The sequence below is a fragment of the Chinchilla lanigera genome, unplaced genomic scaffold, assembly GCF_000276665.1.
Source record: "Chinchilla lanigera isolate Chin_1 unplaced genomic scaffold, ChiLan1.0 scaffold00004, whole genome shotgun sequence".
Lineage (NCBI taxonomy): Eukaryota > Metazoa > Chordata > Mammalia > Rodentia > Chinchillidae > Chinchilla > Chinchilla lanigera.
In genome coordinates, this window is record NW_004955405.1 from 9,269,600 (window position 1) to 9,291,571 (window position 21,972).

Genomic DNA, 21,972 nt, shown 5'->3' on the forward strand with positions numbered 1-21,972 from the left:
GCGCTTTTCGGCTGGGAATCGCGGTGGTATGAGTCCGGCCCACACTCGGACCCAGGAGCGCTGCAGCTCCCGGAGAACTGGCTGCCTGGGCGCGCCCCCCTTTTGTTTTTGTAATTTGAATTTTGATGATAAAGTGAGAAACCTGTATCCAATATTTTGGAAGAGGAAGCCCTAATGTAAACTCCCTTAACCTAAGAAGACCCATCTGTGAAAACAGAAGCAATTTGAAATAATTTGTCTGAAGAATAATGACAATTAGTAACACCAGAGAAATTAGTCCAAAATCTGGATGGAGCCAATTAGTATTACCAAACATTCTGAAAAGCATTTAGGTTGATCTAAACAGTTTGTGTAAATTGTCTGTTGGAATAGGTGACCCAACTATGAAAAAGTTACCATAAGCTTACATTCTTTGGACTTTAACATTAGGCCTGTCATTATTTAAATGGATGTCAAAATTAAATGACTGTTTAAATCACGCTGCTTTTAGATTGTATTCTTAAACTTTTATATTTATTTGTAAAATACTAAAGCTTTTTTACACCAATTTAATTTTGGACTGTAAAACAAGCAATCAACATCATTAGGAATCATGAGAGCACCAAAGACTTAAATCAGTAGCAAGTCCTGTATATGATGTCAAGAAGAAAACTGTAATTAAAACAAGACACTTTTATTAGCTGTATGAGTCTAAAATGAGGAAAATTTTTTTACTATAACTGTAAAAAACCAAATCAATCACTGAAATATATGTATATTTTTTGAGAGAAGGGACAAAATTTTATTTATCGAAATTATGGTTGGTTTTTTCTTTTTAAATAATCTTTTAAAAATATCTCCCTTATTGTAAACCTTAGAAAATACCATTTGTTTTAAACCAAAGGCAAACTTACTATCTTGGGTATGTAAACAACCTTTTAAATTTATCACCTTAAGGGGAAAATATAAAAAAGCCTTTTATTTTTAAAAAATCACTCTATTCTCTGTGAGGCTTTATTTCTTGTGAAACTATTTTCAAGCAAATAGCCTTTTTGTATCTCTCCAGGTCAGCAGTTCAGCACCTCTAAGTCAGGAAATACAAATCACATGTATGGACTTGCAGCTGCCACACCTGGAGGCCATCTACACTTGTGTCTAGGAGCGGTTAAAAATGTTTTTCCTATAAGTAATCAATTTTATCTCTGAACCCAATAGGTGTCACAGTGTTTTTAGTAGATTGAACCATAACCTTGATTTTTCTTGTATAATCAGCATCAGTAACACTAGGCAAAACCTAAAGACCTTTTAAAATAAGACTGCTGCGGCCTAGCAGGAGTCCCACTGTACCCTGAGGCAAGGGTCCATAGACCCCAGTAGGAATAATTTGGGGTCCCGTTTCAGGAGTTAGTATAAATCTGGAGGAGAGACCGAGGTCCAAGCCTCCACTCCATCACCTCAGGGAAGGGTGAGCTCCTAGCAGTGGCTCCATAGTCTTAGTACCTGGTGTGGGCTCTCACTGTGGCCCCTGGATGTCCAGTTTTTTTGGTTTCATTTTTTTTTTCTTCTGAATTCTGAGTGCAGGTACTGATTTTAGCTGGATGAATTTCCTGTGCCAAACTTGGGCACAGCCTTGTGCATGCCTGTTGCACTGGTCAGGGGGAGAGCCAGGGCGTACCACAGTCATGTCCTGTCCATTGGGTTTCTGGCACACATGTTGGTAGCTGGTAGCGTGTGCCAGTGGCTGTATCTGAACAGGCTGTGCAGACACACTGGCAGCTGTGTCTGCCTAGAACCAGAGGCCAGGGCTTTCCCTGAACCCATTTTGTGCCTCTTCCTCTGGCGTTGCTGCTGCCCTTGTCCCGCTTGGGCTCGGGACTCAACTTTACAGTTCCCAGCTCAATCCTTTATAGTATTAAATTCCCATCTATCCACAATCCAGAAAAGAAAAGTAAATACAGGAACCATGAAAGCAGCAAACATTTTTATATATATCTATGAACATTGGTTTTTGAAACTGTTTCATTTTTAATTGCTAGCAGTTTAACCTATTTTTCTTTTTCTTTTTTTTTTTTTTTTTTCTTTTTATCTTCTCTTATCCTGCAAGATTTCCTGTTCTGATTCAGATTCTTTTTGAGACAGAAAATTTCCTACAGTAACCCTGATGAAACAATCCCAGAGACCGGGCTTACCTATCCGTTGACTCTTCTCCGGTCTGCTGAACACTGACTTAATTTCCTTTTCCATAGTCTCCAAGACTCCCTTCGTTTTCAAGTTCTCGTCCGTTGGCTCTTCTCTGGTCAGTCAAGCACTGACTTAATTCCCTTAATTCCCTTTCCTAGTCTCAAAGACTTACTTTCATACCCTAGCCTCCAAGACTTACTTTCATACCTTAGTCTCAAAGACTTCCTTTCATACCTTAGTTTTGAAGACTTGTTTTCATACCTTAGTCTCGAAGACTTACTTTCATACCTTAGTCTCACAGACTTATTTTCATACCTAGCTCGACTTTCATACTCAGGTTCCAGCCCCACTTTAGGTGCCATTATGTCAGACTTCTCATCCAACTCTGTCCAGGGTGAACAGATCCCCGGAACTAGGTGCCCGCAGATGTATAAGAAAAGTAAGAATAAATCAAACCAAGAGAGCCAAAGTCTTGTGATCAGGTGCTAGCAGCCTCTAGGACTGAGCCCTGGTTACCATCTTCAGAAACCTTTTATTCAGAATCAACCCAGGAGGCAGCCTAGGAATTGGAGGACATCAACTGTTTTAGCAAGGGCAGTACCTCTCAATTATCATAGGAATGCAACCTGACCAGTAAGCCATCATGTTATCTTCCTTCCCACATATCTCAGCAAAGCATCTAGTATTGATCCCAGGGTTTACAATGCTTATGCTAGACTTCCTCCAGAACCCAACAATCATGGCTTGGTCGGGCCTCAGGCAATACACAAAAGAGTAACTAAAGAATGTCCTTCTCCACGTGAAGAGACTCTCCTGTCTTTTTAAATGTCATAACACAGATCCCCATGAAGCATGCCAGGAAACCAGCTGAGAGCGGGAGAGAGGCTGCAGCCTGAGGGCCATAGAGCTTTTATAACATTTTACGTGCTGCTTTTACCCTGCTTCTCTGATGGTTTTTACAGTTGCTCTTTTAAATTTAAATTGATACATAACCTTCTGTGTTCTGTAAATGAGTCAGTTGTGGTAGGAGCAGAGAGAAGAACATGGTTATGAGCTGAGCCTACCTTTTTTAAAAGAGGCTTTTGAGAATCCTCACCCAACAATGGGATTTATACCTTGCCAGACTAGGTTACATGGCCACCACTATCAAGGAGGCTGGAAACGTTTTTAGTTGGACTCTAAACTATAGCAGGATTCTGCTTATGTTGGTGAAAGGAGTGAACAGTTTGCAGCCTGTTCCCAAAGGTAGTAATGAAAGTAGTTTACATGTCCATTTACAGCTAGAGAAAAAAATCACACGCATCTGAGCACATTAATTTTCATTCATTCTAGAGTATGTCCTGAAGGACCTCTTGAGTGGCAGCCACAGTGGTGAGTATGGGGTGTCATTGTCTCCCATGGAGTCATGTTTTAGGCAGGGGCAGGCCACATATACAGTAGTATGTACTGTGTAGTTCCAGGTGTGTGGTAGACTTCCCTGTGAAGGGTTGTGTACTTGTACTCTGATGTCTGTACAGTAAGGAAATGACCCAAGCATGTGTTTCTGAGACCACCTCCCCATCCTGAAGCAGATACTTGCTATGTGCTAGATAATCGTGTTGACTGCTTTTATATGTTATTTACATTATCTCATTTAATCTGCAATTTTCTTGTGGAGATATTAATTGCACATTCTATTTGGTAGCAGTCTCATTTTGTAGGAGAGAATCCGTAAGACTGGTTATTATTGTTTCCTGGTTTTGAAGGTAGAATTTTAGAGTTTATAATGGTATAGGTAATACGTGTGGCTGTTTGATCAGCCTGATGCTTCTAGTTTCAAGTTTGGTTTTAATGCTTCGAATATAGTACACACATGCAGAACACACCTGCATACGCTCCTCCCCATATGTGCATACCACAGTAAAGCAGTGAGAAAGTAAGACCTATAGTCATGTAATCCTGGATCAGAATCCTTGTCCTGCTGATTATGGTTTTGTTATATGACAGATTGCACATCTGTGCTTCAGTGTTGTCATTCATAAAATGAGGATCATACTTTGTGTACATGTCTTGTAGGGCTTTTGTGAGGATTAAGTGAGAATGCAGAGATTCAGTAATTGTTAATTGTTATAGTTAGTGTTGTCTTTATTATTATGGTTTAACATTGACTTGTCTTTTTGTATTGATGTGGTCATATTGAAGAAAACACCTATTCCCATTTTTTTTATTGAGACCATTGATTAATTCCAATATCTTTTTCTTTTGCAACAGAATCATTAATAGTTTTTCTACCAAGTTTCTGTAACAGAGGTAGGGAAGAACTGATTGTTTTTCTAATTGAGCATTTTTTGCAGTTTGACAACAAGGGATACACTCTTATTTTTATCTCCTGTTTTAGTTTTCTGTGGCTAATACGACAAATTACAACAAACTTGGTGGTTTAAAACAACACAAATATGTTTTCGTACCTTTTGGTGGGTTACAAATTTGACAGGGCTCAGGGCTAAAAACAACTGTTCATAGATCTGTGTCCCTCTCTGACCTAGAGGGAATCTTACTTCTTTGTCCTTCTCAGTTTCTAGAGGCTGTTCATATTCCTTGGTTGATAGCTAGTTTCCTCCATCTTCAAGGCCAGTAATGTGACATCTTTTATGTGTCTTTACTTCTGCCTTCATCTTCTACCTTTTAAGAGTCCTTATGACCACACTGGCCCATCTGGATAAACAGGCTAAAAATCTGTCATTCTCAGTGGTAGCACCCTCAACCTCCCTTGTCATATAGCTTATTTACAGTTTCCAAAGATAAGGACGTGGACATCTTTGAAGTGCCATTGTTCTGCCCACCATCCTTTCCACCTCCTCCAAAAGTCTGAGATCAGTTATACCTTCAACACTAATACGTCTTTAATGTTTTAGATATTTTTTCATACTTTTGGAGGCAGTTCAGGTTGTAGGTTGTGGTATGACAAGGCATAAGTATGACCTGGGTTTTCTTACTAAACTGTAAAGTTGTGTGTGTGTGTGTGGGGGGGGCACGTACAGGAGAATAAAGTGGTATGAGTAAAGACCCTGGCCTAGGAAGGAGAAACTGGTCCTCCAGAGGTCCTTGGATAAACTGTTAGGAAGGCAGCCTTAATGTTACTTGTATAACGTGGTTTGATTACTAGTATCTTAGGGATTTTTTTCTTTCTTTTTTTTTTTCCTTAGCTTTTCTCTTACCCATTTCTTCTTTTATGTTTTCAAAGATAAAACATTTGTAAGCCGGGGGTGGTAGCGCATGCCTGTAATCCTAGCAGTTGGGAGGCTGAGGCACGAGGATCTTCTTGAGTTCAAGACCAGTCTGAACTACATAGGGAGACTCTTATCTCAAAAAACCCACAAAAACAAACAAAAAACATTTGTAGCAACTTGTAAGTTTTCTTAGTATTTTGAATTATTTATTTGAGGAGTGGAACTCTTTGAAGCAAATATGATACGGTTTTTTTTTTTGGTTTTGTTTTTTTCTGGTACCAGGAATCGAACTCACGACCTAGCGCTTGGCAGGCAGGCGCTGTGCCGCTGCGCTAAATCCCCAGCCCCAACAGAGATGCTAAAAATCAAAGTATAAATAAGATCTGTGACTACTTAAATAATTTTTCTGATTACTTCAGTTCCTTATTGAATTCAATTTATTATTGAGTTTATTTTCACAATTTGTTGCTTATTACTGGTAATTTAAATATGTTACATGAACACATTTTTCTAAATGCGAAGTCTTGTCTTTCTAGTTATCTATTCTGATCAGTCAGCTAGCAACACCTCACCATAACCCAGCACTCTGCTTGAGTCTGGGTGGTGGTGGCAGATTTTGATGCAGTCTCCTCCTTTGCCAGGCTTCCTGTCTGAGGGCTGCTGGCATGTAGAAATTACGCTAATTGGTTAGATGGGTGGTGTAATGTATTATCACTAATTGAGAATTTACTATGACTAATGGAAGAGTTTTTAAACATTTCTTTGTAATTTTTTTCAGTGTACGATGAGAAATTGGCTAATATATCTTTTCACATGGTTTATAATTTGGTGAGATAAAGTTGAAATACTGTGACTACTATTTAATGTGTAGACTAATTTTACTTGCTTATTTGAAGTGAAGTTCAGATTATTTTTGAATTGAAATGTTGAACAGATACCGTTGCTTAAGCTTTTCCCAGGTACTTAATTTGCAGGCCCTTAAGTTTCAGTTGTTACAAATAAACTTTGCAATCATTATGTTATATATAACATTTCTTAAAAATGTTTCTAATTAAGGAAGATGTGGCACTAACTTGCTTATATGATCTTTTAGGAATGTTTTAAAGGAAGTTGGGCTACTCACAAGTTACTACATAAGAAAGCAAGTAAGTAAAATCACTTGTTCTTATACCATTTATCCTCAAAAGTGGCTTTTGTGCTGGAAGACAGAATTTCTTAAAGGTCTGAAAATGTATATTTGAGTGTTCTGAAAGTATGACCTTGAAAGCTATTTTTTAAAAATTTAAGTTTATTGGTACAATTTATGTATACATAATGACCACATTCATTGTAGGGAGTTTTTAGCTGTCCTTGACAGGTCTTATTTCCTCTTTTTTTCCCATTGCCACCCCGTCTTTGCTAACTCCCTTCCACTCACTCCCTCTTCACAAATCCCAGTTTTCATTTTATCCTCCTTTTCTCATTTTTTTCTCTCCCTTCCTTTCCCCTCCCTTATATGTATTTCCCTCATTGGTTGATGGGCATTTGGGTTGCTCCCAAGATTTAGCTATTACAAACTGTACTGCTATAAACATGAGTGCACATATATAATTGTGGTCTGATGCTTTTAATTCTTCTGGGAAGATACTCAGAAGGGGAATATCTGGGTCAGATGGGTCCTCTAATCCTACTTCTTTGAGGACTCTCCACACTGGTTTCCACAGTGGTTGTACCAGTCTATACTCCCACCAACAGTGGAGAAGGGTTCCTTTTTCTCCATAGCTCTGCCAGCAATTGTTACTATTTTTTTTTCTTTTTTTGATAATGGCCATTCTTTCTGGAGTGAGATGGAATCTCATTATAGTTTTAATTTGCATTTCTCAAATAATCAGTGGTGTTCAACATTTTTTCATATACTTATTTACCATTTGTACTAAACTTCTTCTGAGAAGTGTGTATTCATCTCAGATGCCCATATTTGGATTGGGTCTTTGAATTTGGAGGGTCTGATTTTTTTCAATCTTCATGATCCCTTCATAGAAAATACCAAAAGCTCCACCAAAAGACTTCTAGATTTAATAACCAGATTCAGTACAGTAGCTGGATATGAAGTCAACACTCAGAAATCAATAGCATTCCTGTGCACAAATAATAAACTCACTGAAAAAGAAATTAGGGAATTGGGGCTGGGGATTTAGCTCAGCGGCAAAAGCGCCTGTCTGGCAAGCGCAAGGTCGTGAGTTCGGTTCCCGGTACCGGAGAAAAACCAAAAAAAAAAAAAAAAAAGAAATTAGGGAATTAACACCATTCACAATAGCATTAAAAAAAAATGGAATAGGAATCAATCTAACAAAGGAAGTAAAAGACCTTTACATTGAAAACTATAGTACTCTGAAAAAGGAGAACAAAGAGGATATCAGAAAATGGAAAGATATCCCTTGCTCTTGGATAGGAAGAACCAACATAGTGAAAATGGCCATACCCCCAAAATTGCTATAAATCTTTAGTGCGATCCCAATCAAAATACCATTAGCATACCTCACAGAATTAGACAAAGCAATCCTAAAATTCGTTTGGAACCAAAAGACACCTAGAATAGCAAAAGCCATTCTGGGCAACAAAGGCAAGATTTGGGGCATTACAATCCCTCATTTGAAATTATAGTGCAGAGCTACTGTGATAAAAACAGCATGGTACTAATGAAAAAGCAGAGCTGAGGATCAGTGGAACAGATTAGAAGATGCAGAAAGAACTCCAAAAGCGCTCAGCCACCTGATCTTTGACAAAGGGGCCAAACATACTCACTGTAAGAAGAATAGCTTTTTAAATAAATGGTGCAGGAAAAGCTGATTTTCTACATGCAGAAGACTAAAGCTAGACCCATATTTATCACCTTGCGCTATGCTAAAATCAAAATGGATCAAGGATCTAAATATTAAAACAGAAACACTAAATCTACTGGAAGATAGAATAAGTAAAACTTTGAAAGACATAGGTGTAGGCAAAGACTTTATGAACAAAACCTGTATGGCATAGGAACTATCACAGAGAATCAACAGCTGGAATCTCATCTTATTAAAAAGCTTTTACACAGCAAGAGAAACTACCAACAGAGTGAAAAGACAGTCCACAGAGTGGGAAAAAACTTACGCCAGCTACTCCTCAGACAAAGGACTGACATGTGAAAGCTATTTTTATTCTTAATAATATCTTTGTTGTGTTGTTTCATATATTTAACATTGAAACCTGAGATCTTTGCTAGGCTAGATGGTTCTTACTTGACAAATATCTGATAGTATCTTAATCTTTTGGCGCCCTCATGTCTTTGGTAGAATTGTTTTCATGTAGGCAGAAGACATGTGAGCTCTTTGACTTCATTTAGCCAGATCCGTTTTGTTGTTCAGTTTTTAATTTGTATTTTTTTCTACTCAAAATTGTAGTCAGCCTTCTGTATATTCAGGCTCCCTATCCATGAATTCTACATCTATGGATTCAAATAACTGTAGGTCAAACCTATTTGAAAAGAATTTGCATCTATAGTGAACATGTACAGTATACAACCATTTATATAGCTTATACATTATATTACGTATAATCTAGAGATGATTTAAAGTACATGAGAAGATGTGCATAGGTTATGTACAGATATATGCCATTTTATAAAAGGAACCTGAGTATCTTAGGAAGGCCCTAAAACCTATTTCCTGGGCTATGAGGGATGACTGTACTTTGCTTTTTGGTACCTTAATGTTATTTTCCACAATCTAATATTTAATTTTCTTTTTCGAAATTACTTTGTGTATGAGACCACAAAGTGAAACTATTTACTGCTTCTTAGCTACTGCTATTGTAAATTCATGTAGTTATTGTAGCTGTCTTATGATGGCTCATCACAGCAACCTAGAAATTGATAGGTGCTTTTATATCATTGCCATCCTGATGGATGAGGGCTTGGCAGGTAGCACAGCATTATTTGTATAAATTTGCTGTTTTAGCTTACTGATCTTGATATCTCGTATTCATCTGTCCATTGGTATGTTTTTATGTGTTACTTGATTTAAGGAGGTTTGGTAGATTGTTTTATAAAAACAAATCTGAGGTCATAATGTCAAAAAGAAAAGGAAATAAAAATTTTACAAAGATATTTTCTGTGATTGTACTGTATAAAGTGATGTCTGCAGTTACTGTTGTGGGTGAAGATAAGGTTAGAGTGAAGGTGGTGCATGAGTAAGTGGAAGTTTATAAAAGCATAACAGGAGTTGCCGATTGTGATTTTCACCTCACGTCAAAGTATGGAGGTAAGTTTAAATAAAGTCATGTAGTGTTATTCACATGTACATTACATACCTTCTAAAGTGGTAGGTACCTTGCAGAGCTCTGAGCCAGTTAGTTTTTTATACTTAAGTTAAAGCATAGAGAAGTATAAGGGGCTGAAGTTGAACAGAATATTAGTAAAAGAGTTTAGCACAAGACTCTTAAATTTTCTAACTCTCCAAAGTATGCTTGTTTTTGCAAGTACTGGATTTCTAAGGGCAGAAATAATTATTTTATGTTTTACTTACATTACAAGGGAATTAAATAGCAGGTATTCTTTATGTAAAAATGTGTAATTACTATAGTATTGGATCTAAGCTATTTGGAGTTTATTTATACTTACGGTGCTTAGTGTGGTACCATCTTTTTAGGTTGTGTTCTCGTGGGTCTTTGGGGGTGATTTTCTTCGGTGTGTGAGCCAAATGTTCTTAATCCCTTTGGGTCCTATGGTTAGAGATAACTGTCAGCCAGCCAGACCGGTGTCTTTCACATCCTAAAAAACTGCCCCAAAGTACAGTGTTTTGAGTGACAGTGTAGAACAGGTTGCCATGAAGAAAGGTGATCTCTAGAGCTTAGAAAAGTTTTGAAAAAATCATTAGGGGAAAGAGTGTTGAGCTAGGAAGTTGGCCATATTAAGAAATGGCACTTGGTTCTAAGAGGTAGTAGTGTTGTAACATAGCAAGCAATTCTTGTCATGAAGGTGATAGCTTCGGTCTTTTTTTTTTTTTTTTGATGGAGCATATATTGATCTCTGACTAAAGATACCTGATTTATATTTATGTTCATTTGGGCTTTTGGTCCATAATTTGCTTTTAATATCTGGTTTTGATACTGGAGCAATTTTAGTTTCATAAAATAAAATGAAAAATACTTCTTCCTCTCTTTTCTGGAAGAGGTGTAGTATTTGTTAGTTTCTCCTTAAATGTTTGATGGAATTTACCAGTAAAAAAAAACTGGGCCAGGAATTTTCTTTTTTTTTTTTTTTTTTTTTTTTGGTTTTTCTCCGGTACCGGGAACCGAACTCATGACCTTGCACTTGCCAGGCAGGCGCTTTTGCCGCTGAGCTAAATCCCCAGCCCCAGGAATTTTCTTAATTATGGAAGCTTAATATTTTTTATAGACCTTGGGAAATTTTCAAGTATGAGTTAAGTGACTTAGGAATAGAATTTATTTAGGGTATCATAAAGGAGACTTGTCAGAGTGTAAAGTCCTTAATTAAAAGCATGTACATGTTTAAGTGTGTCTGTTCTACACTGGATCTTCTGGCAGAGTGTACATAAATAGTTTAATTTTAATCTGATCTGTAAGCATTGTGGTACTCAAGACTGTTGTATTCTGTACCAGTTAATGTGTTACTCATGTATCAGTTTGTTTCTTTTTCTCTTTTTCCTGAAGTAAAAGGTGGAAGAAGTTGGTATATCTTTTGAACAGCCAAAAATATGACCTAAAAACCAAAAATATGACCATTTAAAAGAAGAAACTTCATTATTCAGAAAATCCTGTCCCAGGCCACGTTTAGACATGTACAGTTATCTTACATGGCTGGAGGAAGTTTTTAAAGAATAAAGCCTGGATGTGAGATACTTTGGGTTAGACCTTGCATAAAACAAGATCTGAGGAATTTTGGCTCTTGGACATGACCTATATCTAACCTGGGCCTATTGTGTTGTGATATATGAAAAACAGCTTACAGATGCTTGCTTATAGTGTCCTGTGCTTTCAGTTATTTTAAAAGACCAGCTATTAATGCAATTTTGCTGCAGCCTCAGCTCAGTACAAGTATATTAGATGCCTGCTATACGTCTAGCATTTAGGGCTCAATTTTCAAGTGTAAATTTCCGTAAGTATATCTAAAGCTTAGGAGAGAACTTGTCATATTTCAGCTTTGTTTGTTTATTCCACGCCTGCTTTCAGTTCTTTTCTGAAAATAGATTATGGGAGGGAAGGATTGTAGATCAGCAGAAAACCTTGAAAGATTTTACATGTTTTTTTTCCTCTCTCCTTCCTCCTCAGGCATATGTTAAAACAAAGACCTGAATCTTGATTGCTTTTCCATAAAGGAGAAAATCATTCTTGAAATTTGTGTTTAAGAATTATGTCATACGATTCATAACTGAAGTAGGCATTTTGAACAGTTTTCTATGAAGTTTGATCCTAGTGGCAGTGAATGGAGTCCATTTTTGTCCTAGAGTGATAAGAGAGTTTTTATTAACATTCACAGTGATTTTCTTGAACTACAGAGGGGAAAAGCATATTTAAAGTTCAGTAATGTAGTAGAATCTCCTTTTTTTTACAATTAGATTTTATTGGTACATTTTAGATACACATAATGATCCCATTCATCATAGAGAATTTGTACCTGTACGTCATATAACTTTTTCCCCCACTCCGCTTTCCTCCCTTCAGCCCCTCTCCTTTCTTTTTTTTTTATGTGACAGTATAAATACATTCTCTTCCAAAGTAATGTAAATAGATTGGCTGTATTTTTGCATTCTTCTCAGTTGTGTGCTTCACTAACATTTGAATCTGGAGGAGTGCAGATGTTCATTGGATTGGGAACTGTTGTTCTTAAATCACTGGCCATGTGATACACATCGCCTCAGGTTCCTCACCTGTGAAATAGGGGTATTAAATTTTCTTTAATTGCCTCTCTAGTTTAAAGTCGTATGATACCATCTAGGCAGCCTCCCACGCTTCCCTGTCCTTTCCCTTCCCTCTCCCCACTCCATTTCTTGCCCCTTTGGTCATGCTGAGGACTGAACCGAGTACCTCACATATCATTCCATATTTTGAATAGGTTAAGAGAGTGTTACTTTTCTCATGTATGTCTACAATTAGTTTGAAGTCTGCAGTCTGCATGATAGTAACCAAGAGAAGAGCTATGTGCACTGAGAGATTTGTAGATCTGTACTTGGCCTTGGAGGAACTTGAATGCATAAGGAAGAGGTGCAGCTTGTGTGCTGAAATCGTACCACAGAGGGCCTGCTTTTTATGAAAAAGATTTTTAGATGCATTTCAGTAAACACAGTTATTATGTATTAATAACTAAAATAATAGTATGTATGTGATTGTTTTCTCTGAGTTTTCAGTAGCTTTCAACAGATTATTTTCTCCCCTTTCCCCTTTTCCTCCTTGTATTCCCTTCTAAAAAGAGGCAAAAGGTGATCATAAAGCCTTGATAATAATTGGACATAGTGACTTACAAGCTACTCATCAGCTAAGCAGAAAATTATTTTTGATTTTATGTTCATTTTGAGGTAATTTAGGATCTCTTCTTAGCATTCCCTTGTTACATCTAATTCCAGTTGAAGAAGTTTTTGCTAAGGTTCATATTTCATATTTTAAAATGAACTTCATTTAAATTGAAATTGAAGAGAGAATGCACTTAGCATTGAGCAAAGCAGTTCTGTGAGCTGTTCCTATAATGTTTTTTCTTCTAAAACATTTAGATCCTCTAAGAGGATTGTAAGGGTTGTGAACACTACAGCCGTAAAGTAGTAGCTTTTTTAAGTTGGATGGAGATGTGCTGGATTCTTGCGCATGAGGTGGCTTTATTTTTAAACTAGTGAGAATAAAAGTATACTGCTTGGTCACTGAAACATTCCATTCTCTTCTTTTGGTTCCCTTTACATCTCTTCATTTATCTTTTCCGCAGAAGATGAAAAGGCAAAGCGAGAAGTGTCTTCCTGGACCCTGGAAGGTGATATTAATACAGACCCGTGGGCAGGATATCGATACACTGGTAAACTCAGACCACATTATCCGCTGGTGAGTAAATAAAGTAATAAAAACAGCATTTTTAAAAAACAGTTTTGAGTTTACAGTAAATAATAATTGTGATTTATATGTCAGTGGTGAGCTATGGAGCAGAGTTACATTTACAGAAGATCTTGTACTCTGGCTCTTATGGTACATTATTTGGAAGCTAGTTGAAATAATTAACAGTCATGGAAGAAGTGGAGAAAGTTTTCAATGAAAGGATTAAAACCTAAGAAGAATAGGGCAAAGTACAGTAGTTATTTTCTTTCTGGCATGAGTTAATATGTATTATTTTCTAAATTTTTAAAAAATGTAACATTTGTACCTTAATAACTGCCTTTTTGATCACTTTTGACCACTCCAGTTCAGTGTTTTTTGCAGAGTTTTCATAGGAATTCAATTAAGTTGAAATTTGATTCCTGTCCTTAAATACCTAGTCTCTTTACTGATGATTTTCTTTTTCCTTTTAAATTTTTGGAAAAATGTTAAATTCCTAAGACAGTCTTTAATTCTGCTTCCTAGAGATAATGACTAGGAACGTGGTGGTGTATTTTATCACTGTTGTCAGCTTACCAGTGCTTTTGCAACAACACTGGCATTTTGTGGTCTGCAGCTAATCTAAAGTCACCAATGGCTTGATTATTCTTCCCTGTCTTAAACCTCCTAAGAAACAGTGGTTTTGCACTAGGAAAGAAAGGTTTAATTTTAATGAAATAGGTATCTGCCTTGATACTTAACATGTCATTTAAAACTTTTTCCATTTAAAAACTTTTGCTTGAGCTTTTTAATTTTGCCAGTTTTATTTTCTTTGTTGGTGAATAGGTTTTAAATAATCTCTTCAATATTTTCAGATGCCAACAAGGCCAGTTCCAAGTTATATTCAAAGACCAGATTATGCTGATCATCCCTTAGGTAAGTTCTAGTATGCGGTTCTTTATTTCTCATTGTGGAATTGAAGATGACTGCAAAGAGAAAGAGTAATTTTCTTATAGAAGTTTTCAGTGCTGGACTTCTAATAAATGTAAACATTGCTTTTTTACGCCACTTCAGAGCATTCAAGGGAATTGAACATTACTTTCCCCCATTAGGAAATCTGTCCAGTTCTGAAAACCTTGTTTATGTAGCTGCTAAAGACTACATTCTAGATAATTCTGTATTTTGTGGAGTTATTGTCAGTTTTTAGATAAAAAAGTTTTAATTTCAACATGTCCTCCTAAATTAAGGCAAAAGTAGGTGGTGGAGGCCTGAGTGGAACGTGCCTGACTGAAGAGTGGGCGCAGTGCTGGTGGAGGTGGTGGTGGTGATGAGAATGGCGGTGAGGGTGCTGCTGCTGCTGCTGATTTGATAATAACACCTGATGCTTATTTCTCTTAACTGTGTGTCAGGCACTTTGCTAAGATTTTTGCATGTGTTATTCCATTGAAAACTTCCAGCACTTTTGCGGTGTAGGTTATGCTGTCTTCCCTATTTTATAGATATGTAGTGAGACATGCAGAGAAGATAGGTGATTTGCAGCGCCAAGTGGCATAGCCTCTGACTTTTGGACTTACATTGTACAATTTAAATGGACTATGCAAATTTACTGATTTTATGTATCAAAATGGTTGACTATCAGCAATTTCACATGGTTTAGTATAAGCTAAGCTACCTTTGTATTTTAAGATATAGAGAATCAAGTTCTTCTGTGTATAACTTTAAAATTTAGTTAAAACCATTGTTGCAGATAAATTACAGGAAAAGACAGTTGGGAGAATAGAATACTGTTGAGGACATGTTATTCTCTAATCTGAATATATTATTTACTTGTATATTAAAAAGTATACATATTTATTATGCAGTGAAAAATAAGTCCTGCTCCTTAGAGAAAACCGCTAGGAGCAGTTTCTTGCAGAACTATCCAGAGATGATAATCTGTACACACATTAGACTTCTTGCCCATTTATACACAAAAGGAACATGCCACATGTACCTTTTCAATTTGGTATGGTATTTTCTCTTGATACATTAAGATATCTTATAATATTCCATATGAGCCCATATAAAGTCACTTTTTTCATTGTAGTGACTAGATTATTTCATTATATCGATATACCATAATTTTTAAAACCAGGCCCTTCCTAATAAAGGTTAATATTATTTCCATGTTTTTACTTCTACTAGTTTGTAGTAACTATTCTAGTATTTATATCTTTGTCTGTATTTCTATATGTTAATTACCTGCATAAAATAGATCAAAGGATGCATACATGTTTTGATTTTTGAAGGATGTTAAAAATTTTAGAAAGAGTAAATAAGATCCAAAATGTACAATAGATATTATAAAATGGGAAGAAACAGGTGGAGGAAAGGAGAAAAGGAAAAGGGAAAAGCAAAAAATGTATATATATACATATATATGTATATATATACACACACATATATATATTTATGAAAGTTAAGATAGTTATAATACTGATTTCTCTTAGTTCATTGAAAAGAAAGGTTTGTGCTGATATTGTTTAGAAAATTAAATGCCTATATCTTACAAAAAAATTCAGAGCTTTTTGGGAGTTATCTCCTGTTAATGTATGGGAATCTTTTACCTTCTATATCTGTTTTCCCCAACATTTTGTGTTATCAAACTTTATGATCTTTGCTAATCTGAAAGATGAAAAATGATATTTTGCTATTTTAGTTTGCATTTTTTAAGTTAAAGTAAGGTTGAACATCTTTTCATATGTTAAAAGTAATTTCTGTTTTCTTTAAACTATTAATATTCTTATCCCTACCCTTAGATTATTAGTTTTTTTCCAAATTGATTTATAAATATTTTTTCTGTGTGAAGGAAAATAACCCTTTAAATATGTATGTGTTTAAAATTTTTTTTCCCAGTTGACCATTTCTATTTTGTCATTAAATTTGTGACCTACTTTCAACATTAAGTAGTAAAATACAGCCTATATTAGTATATTTGAAATACAGCCTATATTCTTATACTGAATCCTCATATGTCTTTGGGTTGGTTTTTTGATCTTTTCTGTTTCATTAACCCGTTTGTGTAATTGTGTGCTACTGCCAAACTCTTAGTTGTTTATAGCCATATAATGTTTTAATATTTGATAAGCTTTGTTGTCCCCATCTTTCCTCTTTTTCATAATTTTTCTCTCTTCTCTAGTATGTTTTTTTCATGTAAAATTATAATCAGCTTGTATTGGTTCCCCAAAATATCCTCTTTGCCTTTTGGGGGAGATGGTATTAAGTTTATACATTAATCTTGGAAGAATTGATAACTTGACAATATTGAGTCTTCCTATTCAAGGGCAGGGTGCTTTTTTTTCTTTTTAATTTAGATCTTTTTGTTTTCAGATTTTCTTTTAGTAACATTTACTCTGGATACTTTAATCTTCTAGCTATTTTTATGGATATTATCTTCTGTATTCTGTTTAGCTCATTGTACAGGGGAAGTTACTGATTTTGACATATTCACCTTATAGTCTGCTAAATTTATAAATTTTTATTTCTAATCATTTATCAGATGACTGTCATGTCCTAGGGATATATAAATTGAGTAAGATTTTGTCCTTTCTAATTTTATGTATTTCTTTTTCTTATTTGTTGCATCTATTAGTATTGACAACAGTGTTAAGTAATAGTGCTGATAGTGATCATTCTGTTGCTTCTTGGTTTGAGATTTATATTTGTCATATGAAGGTGGTAGCTAGCCATGTTATCCTACTTGTCTTTCTGGATAGCCCTTTCTTTCTTTCTTTCTTTCTTTCTTTCTTTCTTTCTTTCTTTCTTTCTTTAATCTGTGATAAATTTGATTAATAAATTTGTTAATATTGATCTTTCCCTGCCTTCTGGTATGAATCTCACTTAAAGTCATGGTTTCTTTTTATTGTTGTTTTTTTCTTTCTGTTTGGTAGTAATTTCATTTGGCATTTTTCCACCAGAGCTTTTCAAGATTACTTGACAACTTAGTATATTTCTTTTTTTTTCAGATTTTGAAATAATTAGTATACTCTTGTCTCTTAATGTGTGTGAAACTTGAGTTAGACCAGTTTTATTACTGCAGATTACTAGGGTAATATTTTTCAAACTTCTGTGACCCGTAGTGAAAAATGGGTTTTATGACATGATCTGTGAATGTGTGTATATGAATTAACAAACATTTTATGGTAGTACCAGCCCTAGTTTGTAGAATACAGTCTGATGATTTCTGGTCCCTTTTTACTTTAAAAAAATGTTCAAATGGGAAGGGGAACAAGGGGGGAGGAGGAAGAGAAGGAAGAGAAAAGGAAAAAAGAGGAAAAGAGGATAGAAGAAAAAAGTGGAAACACAGCTTTTGTAAATGGAGAAAGGAAGAAGGATTGAAGGGAGGGGAGGGGAATGGGGAAACAAGAATCAAGATATATTATGCACAGACACAAATTTCCTATGATGAATGTGATCATTATGTCAAATTATACCAATAAGATTAATTTTAAAAATATGTTATAGCACACTAAAGATCATAATTGAAAATAATTGACTTTAAGTTTCTGTTTCAGAAAACAGTATACTAAGTGATTCATTAATCATTGATACAAAGGTGCTTCATGAAATGATTGTGAAAGCAATTTATAAATTGTGTGTTACTAGTCAAATGTAAATTGTTTACTGAGCTGATTATTAAACCTTGCATATAATATGTACATACTCTATAAATATTGACTGATTTCTAATACCACTAGATCTGAAATTTGTTCTTTAGAAATATTCCTTCAATTTGTTTAGCACATTTCCTTTTCATGTTGAAAATATTTTATAAATAAACTAACCTGGATTCTATCAAAATATGAAACAGCATTATGTGAAATGCAACCTTGACTGTAGGGATTTAATTATGTGAATAAATTCTGTATTTTTCCACTTGTTTCGGTTTTACTTACTAATTTTCCCTTCCAGGAATGTCTGAATCTGAACAGGCTCTTAAAGGCACTTCTCAAATTAAGTTACTTTCATCTGAAGATATAGAAGGGATGAGACTTGTATGTAGGGTAAGAGTTTTTTTTTCCTGTGGGTATGGCATTTGTAAACACTACTTAAAATATGAAGCTAATGATTTGATGATTTATAAATGCATCAAATATTGTAAGACTGTGTGACTAGACAATACTTTTCATTAAAGTGTCGTTAATATAGTATAGCGGTTGCTTTTTAATTAAATAGCCCATTTGGAAATCAGTCAATCAATGAATATTTGGTTGCCAGTTTGTTTCTTTTACTTTTGTTACAGAACTAGGTTTTATGATATTTTGTCATTTTGTTTTCACAAGTATAACAACACAGGATGAAGTCTAAGGTTCACACAAGGTTCAACCAAAGGTCTTATTGCAAAATATCTATCAAGCATGCTAATAGTGGTTAGTATTAATTAGGTGAAATAATATTTTTTTAAAGAAAAAATAAGTAATACATTGATAATGTTCATTTAGATGTGATCCTTAAGGTTTTTATGGAGTACTTGAAAAGTAACTTGATGCTAATTGTTTTGATAATCTGGAGAACTTTATATTCCTTTCATTTATTTGCTATGATTCTTTGAGAAAATTCATTTATCTTTTATTTCCCTCTACCCTTCGTAGAAATATGAGAAAACTCAGCCTTCAGTTGATTATTGATTAAAATTAGGATGTACATTTTCAGAGAAATGAGTTAAACTTAGTAAAATAAACTTTAACCCACTTTTTATGTAAATTTGTGTATTAACATTTTGTATAATAATTAATGTGCAATGGAAAGTTCATGTTTATCAGCTTTCCATAAAATCTGAGACAATACAAAGACTACAAATTCCTGTATTTTTTGGTTTAATTTCTTTTCACATGTGCTGTGTTCCTCTTTTATAGCTTGCAAGAGAAGTTCTGGATATTGCTGCTGGGATGATTAAACCAGGTGTGACTACTGAAGAAATAGATCATGCTGTACACTTAGTAAGAACTTTACTATTTTACTTAGGAAAAACTTTCACATTACATGTTTTTAATTCTGAATGTCTGAATAACGTGGTTAAGCTAACTTGACTTATTTCAAATATAGAAAGCATTCAGCAGTTGTTACTCTCATCTTTAAATACAGTTTGCCTTCTGGTTTGTGGGCATCTGTGGAGTCAGCTAACCATGAATTGCAAGTATTTGGGGAAAAAAATTATACCTGTATAGTTTTTTTTTTCATTCCCTACACAGTAGAGAATAATACCTCTTTATGTAGCATTTAAATTGTATTAGTATTATAAGTAATGTAGAGATGATTTAAAGTATGTGGGCAGATGTACATAGCTTGCAAGCAAACACTATCTTGTTTTATGTAAGGGTCTTGAGCGTCTAAGGTATTGGTATTCAAGTGCAGTCCTTGAGCTAATCCCTTAAACATACTGAGGAGCCACTATGTCTGTGATTCTAAGTTCTGAGGTGAGCTTATGTTTTTATTTTTTGTTGTGTTGAGGACTGATCCCAGGGCCTTTGCACTGAGCACATCCTCAGCCCTTTTTATTTTTATTTTTTTATTTTTGGAGACAGAGACTCACTAAGTGCCCCAGGCTGGACTTGTACTTGGCACTCCTTCTGCCTCATCTTCCCAAAGTGCTAGGATTACAGAAATGTCTTATTTTTGAAATTTCAGTTGAGCTTTTGTAAGATAATTAATCAGTGCTTTAAATGCATTGTGCTACTATAGACAGCAAGTATTCTGAAATAGAGTATGATATCTGAAGCTAACTTAGTAGAAATCCATGTTTTTTTATATCCACAAGACCATAAAACAGATATGTATTTATAGTAAATACAGTACTTTTTAAAAAACATAAAAGTTACCTATCAGAGACCTTAAGACTTTAAGAAATGAGTATTCCCGTTATATGACTAGGTTGTTCACAGAAGTGTTCATTAGGTAGCTGTGACGGAGAAAACGTATTAAACCTGCTGTGGTAGTCAGAGATACGTGAATTATAGTAAATTTACAGTAAATATTTTAAAGATGTTTATATCTATTATGTGTGTGGCAGCGATGAAACTGGCTTTTTTGCATGGTAATGGTATAACGGGATAGACACAGTCAGTCTGAAAGTGTGTGACAGTGTGTCAGACTATAAGAAAGTTTATGAATTTTTCAATTCAGAATTTCTAAATCTTGGTTTTAGGGTATTGTTAGGTGTATCACTATAAAGTATCCAGTGTCCAGTAAACATTTTGAGTACTTTTGATGGCCAGGTGCTCTCTCTAGTGTTATCTTTCACATGAATTCATTTAATCACCCCAGCAATCTCTTGAGGTAAATGCTAGTATCATACCCATTTATAGATAAGGAAACTGAGGAAGCGAGAGAGATGTCAATTAAGTTGTCCAAGGCATGCAACTTTGTAAGTGATGGAGTTGGCATTTTTTCAGTCAAGACAATTTGATTCTGTGTGCTCTAAATTGCTATTTATACTGCTCTAAAAAGTATACCTATAAACAAGGGAAAAGCTACAGGAATATAGTTATTGGTTGTAATTGATACAGCTTTAATTTAGAGTTAAGTCATAGTGGAACTGCTGTTAGTGATACCTTTAGAAACATGAAGATTGTATGGCAGTATGGAAACAGAGACCGTGCTGTGATTTACCTACCAGCTGTGTAAAACATCCAAGTAAAATATACCTTGTTATACAGACCAGAACATATTTTTGTTGTTTGACTGAGTATAGTGCTTAAGATGTCTCAGTTTGTTACCATTTCTTAATTATACTAGTATTTATTTTTTGGTTTATTTAGAGATGGAGGCTTATTTGTATACAGTATAAGGAATTATAATTATATCAAAAGTGCCTATTCAGCTAGGCATGGTGGTACATGCCTTTAATTTCAGCACTCTTGGGAGGCTGAGGCAGGAGCATAGCAAGTTAGGCCTCAGCCTAGACAGTTTAGTAACTTAGTGAGACTTTGACTCAAAGTAAAAAGTAGAGAAACTGGTTTACATATACCATATCTGACTGGCACAAACCCAGTATGTATGTACTCTTTAAGATTATACCTCCCAGCTGCCTGCAGGGGTAGAAACCTTGATCCCAGCCTCTAAGGAGGCTGAGGTTAGAGGATCTCGAGGCCATAAGTTGTAGAGCAGTCTGGGCAACTTAATGACTCCCTATCTGGAAAACCACCATGTGGGCGTGCACACACACCACAGACACACACACACCAGAAACCAAACAAAAATACTGCTGTCTTCAAAATAAAATACTAAATATATTCTTTATAGTAGCATCACTTTTCATGTTTTAACATTTGATTTATTGCATCAGAGTTTTCCCTTTGTACATTCAAAAACTATTTTCTCTTTATTATAGGCATGCATTGCAAGAAATTGCTATCCTTCTCCTTTGAATTACTATAATTTCCCAAAGTCTTGTTGTACCTCAGTGAATGAAGTCATTTGCCATGGAATTCCAGACAGACGACCTTTGCAAGAAGGTGACATTGTTAATGGTAAGAAATATGTGAATGTGGTTTTTGTTACCATGAGCAAAGAAACATTGTGGGAATCTGTTAGTGAC

The 21,972-nt window shown here is 35.2% G+C and overlaps 1 protein-coding gene across 1 annotated transcript in view; it reads left to right on the forward strand.

Moving 5' to 3' along the window:
- Metap1 (methionyl aminopeptidase 1) overlaps positions 1-21,972 on the forward strand; it is a 90,189-nt gene that overhangs the window by 57,787 nt on the left and 10,430 nt on the right. Inside the window, exons 4-9 of the mRNA XM_013519385.1 lie at positions 6,463-6,514; positions 13,318-13,430; positions 14,273-14,333; positions 18,348-18,439; positions 19,292-19,375; positions 21,766-21,904. Coding sequence (XP_013374839.1) covers positions 6,463-6,514; positions 13,318-13,430; positions 14,273-14,333; positions 18,348-18,439; positions 19,292-19,375; positions 21,766-21,904 — 541 coding nt within the window. The remainder of the gene's footprint in view (positions 1-6,462; positions 6,515-13,317; positions 13,431-14,272; positions 14,334-18,347; positions 18,440-19,291; positions 19,376-21,765; positions 21,905-21,972) is intronic.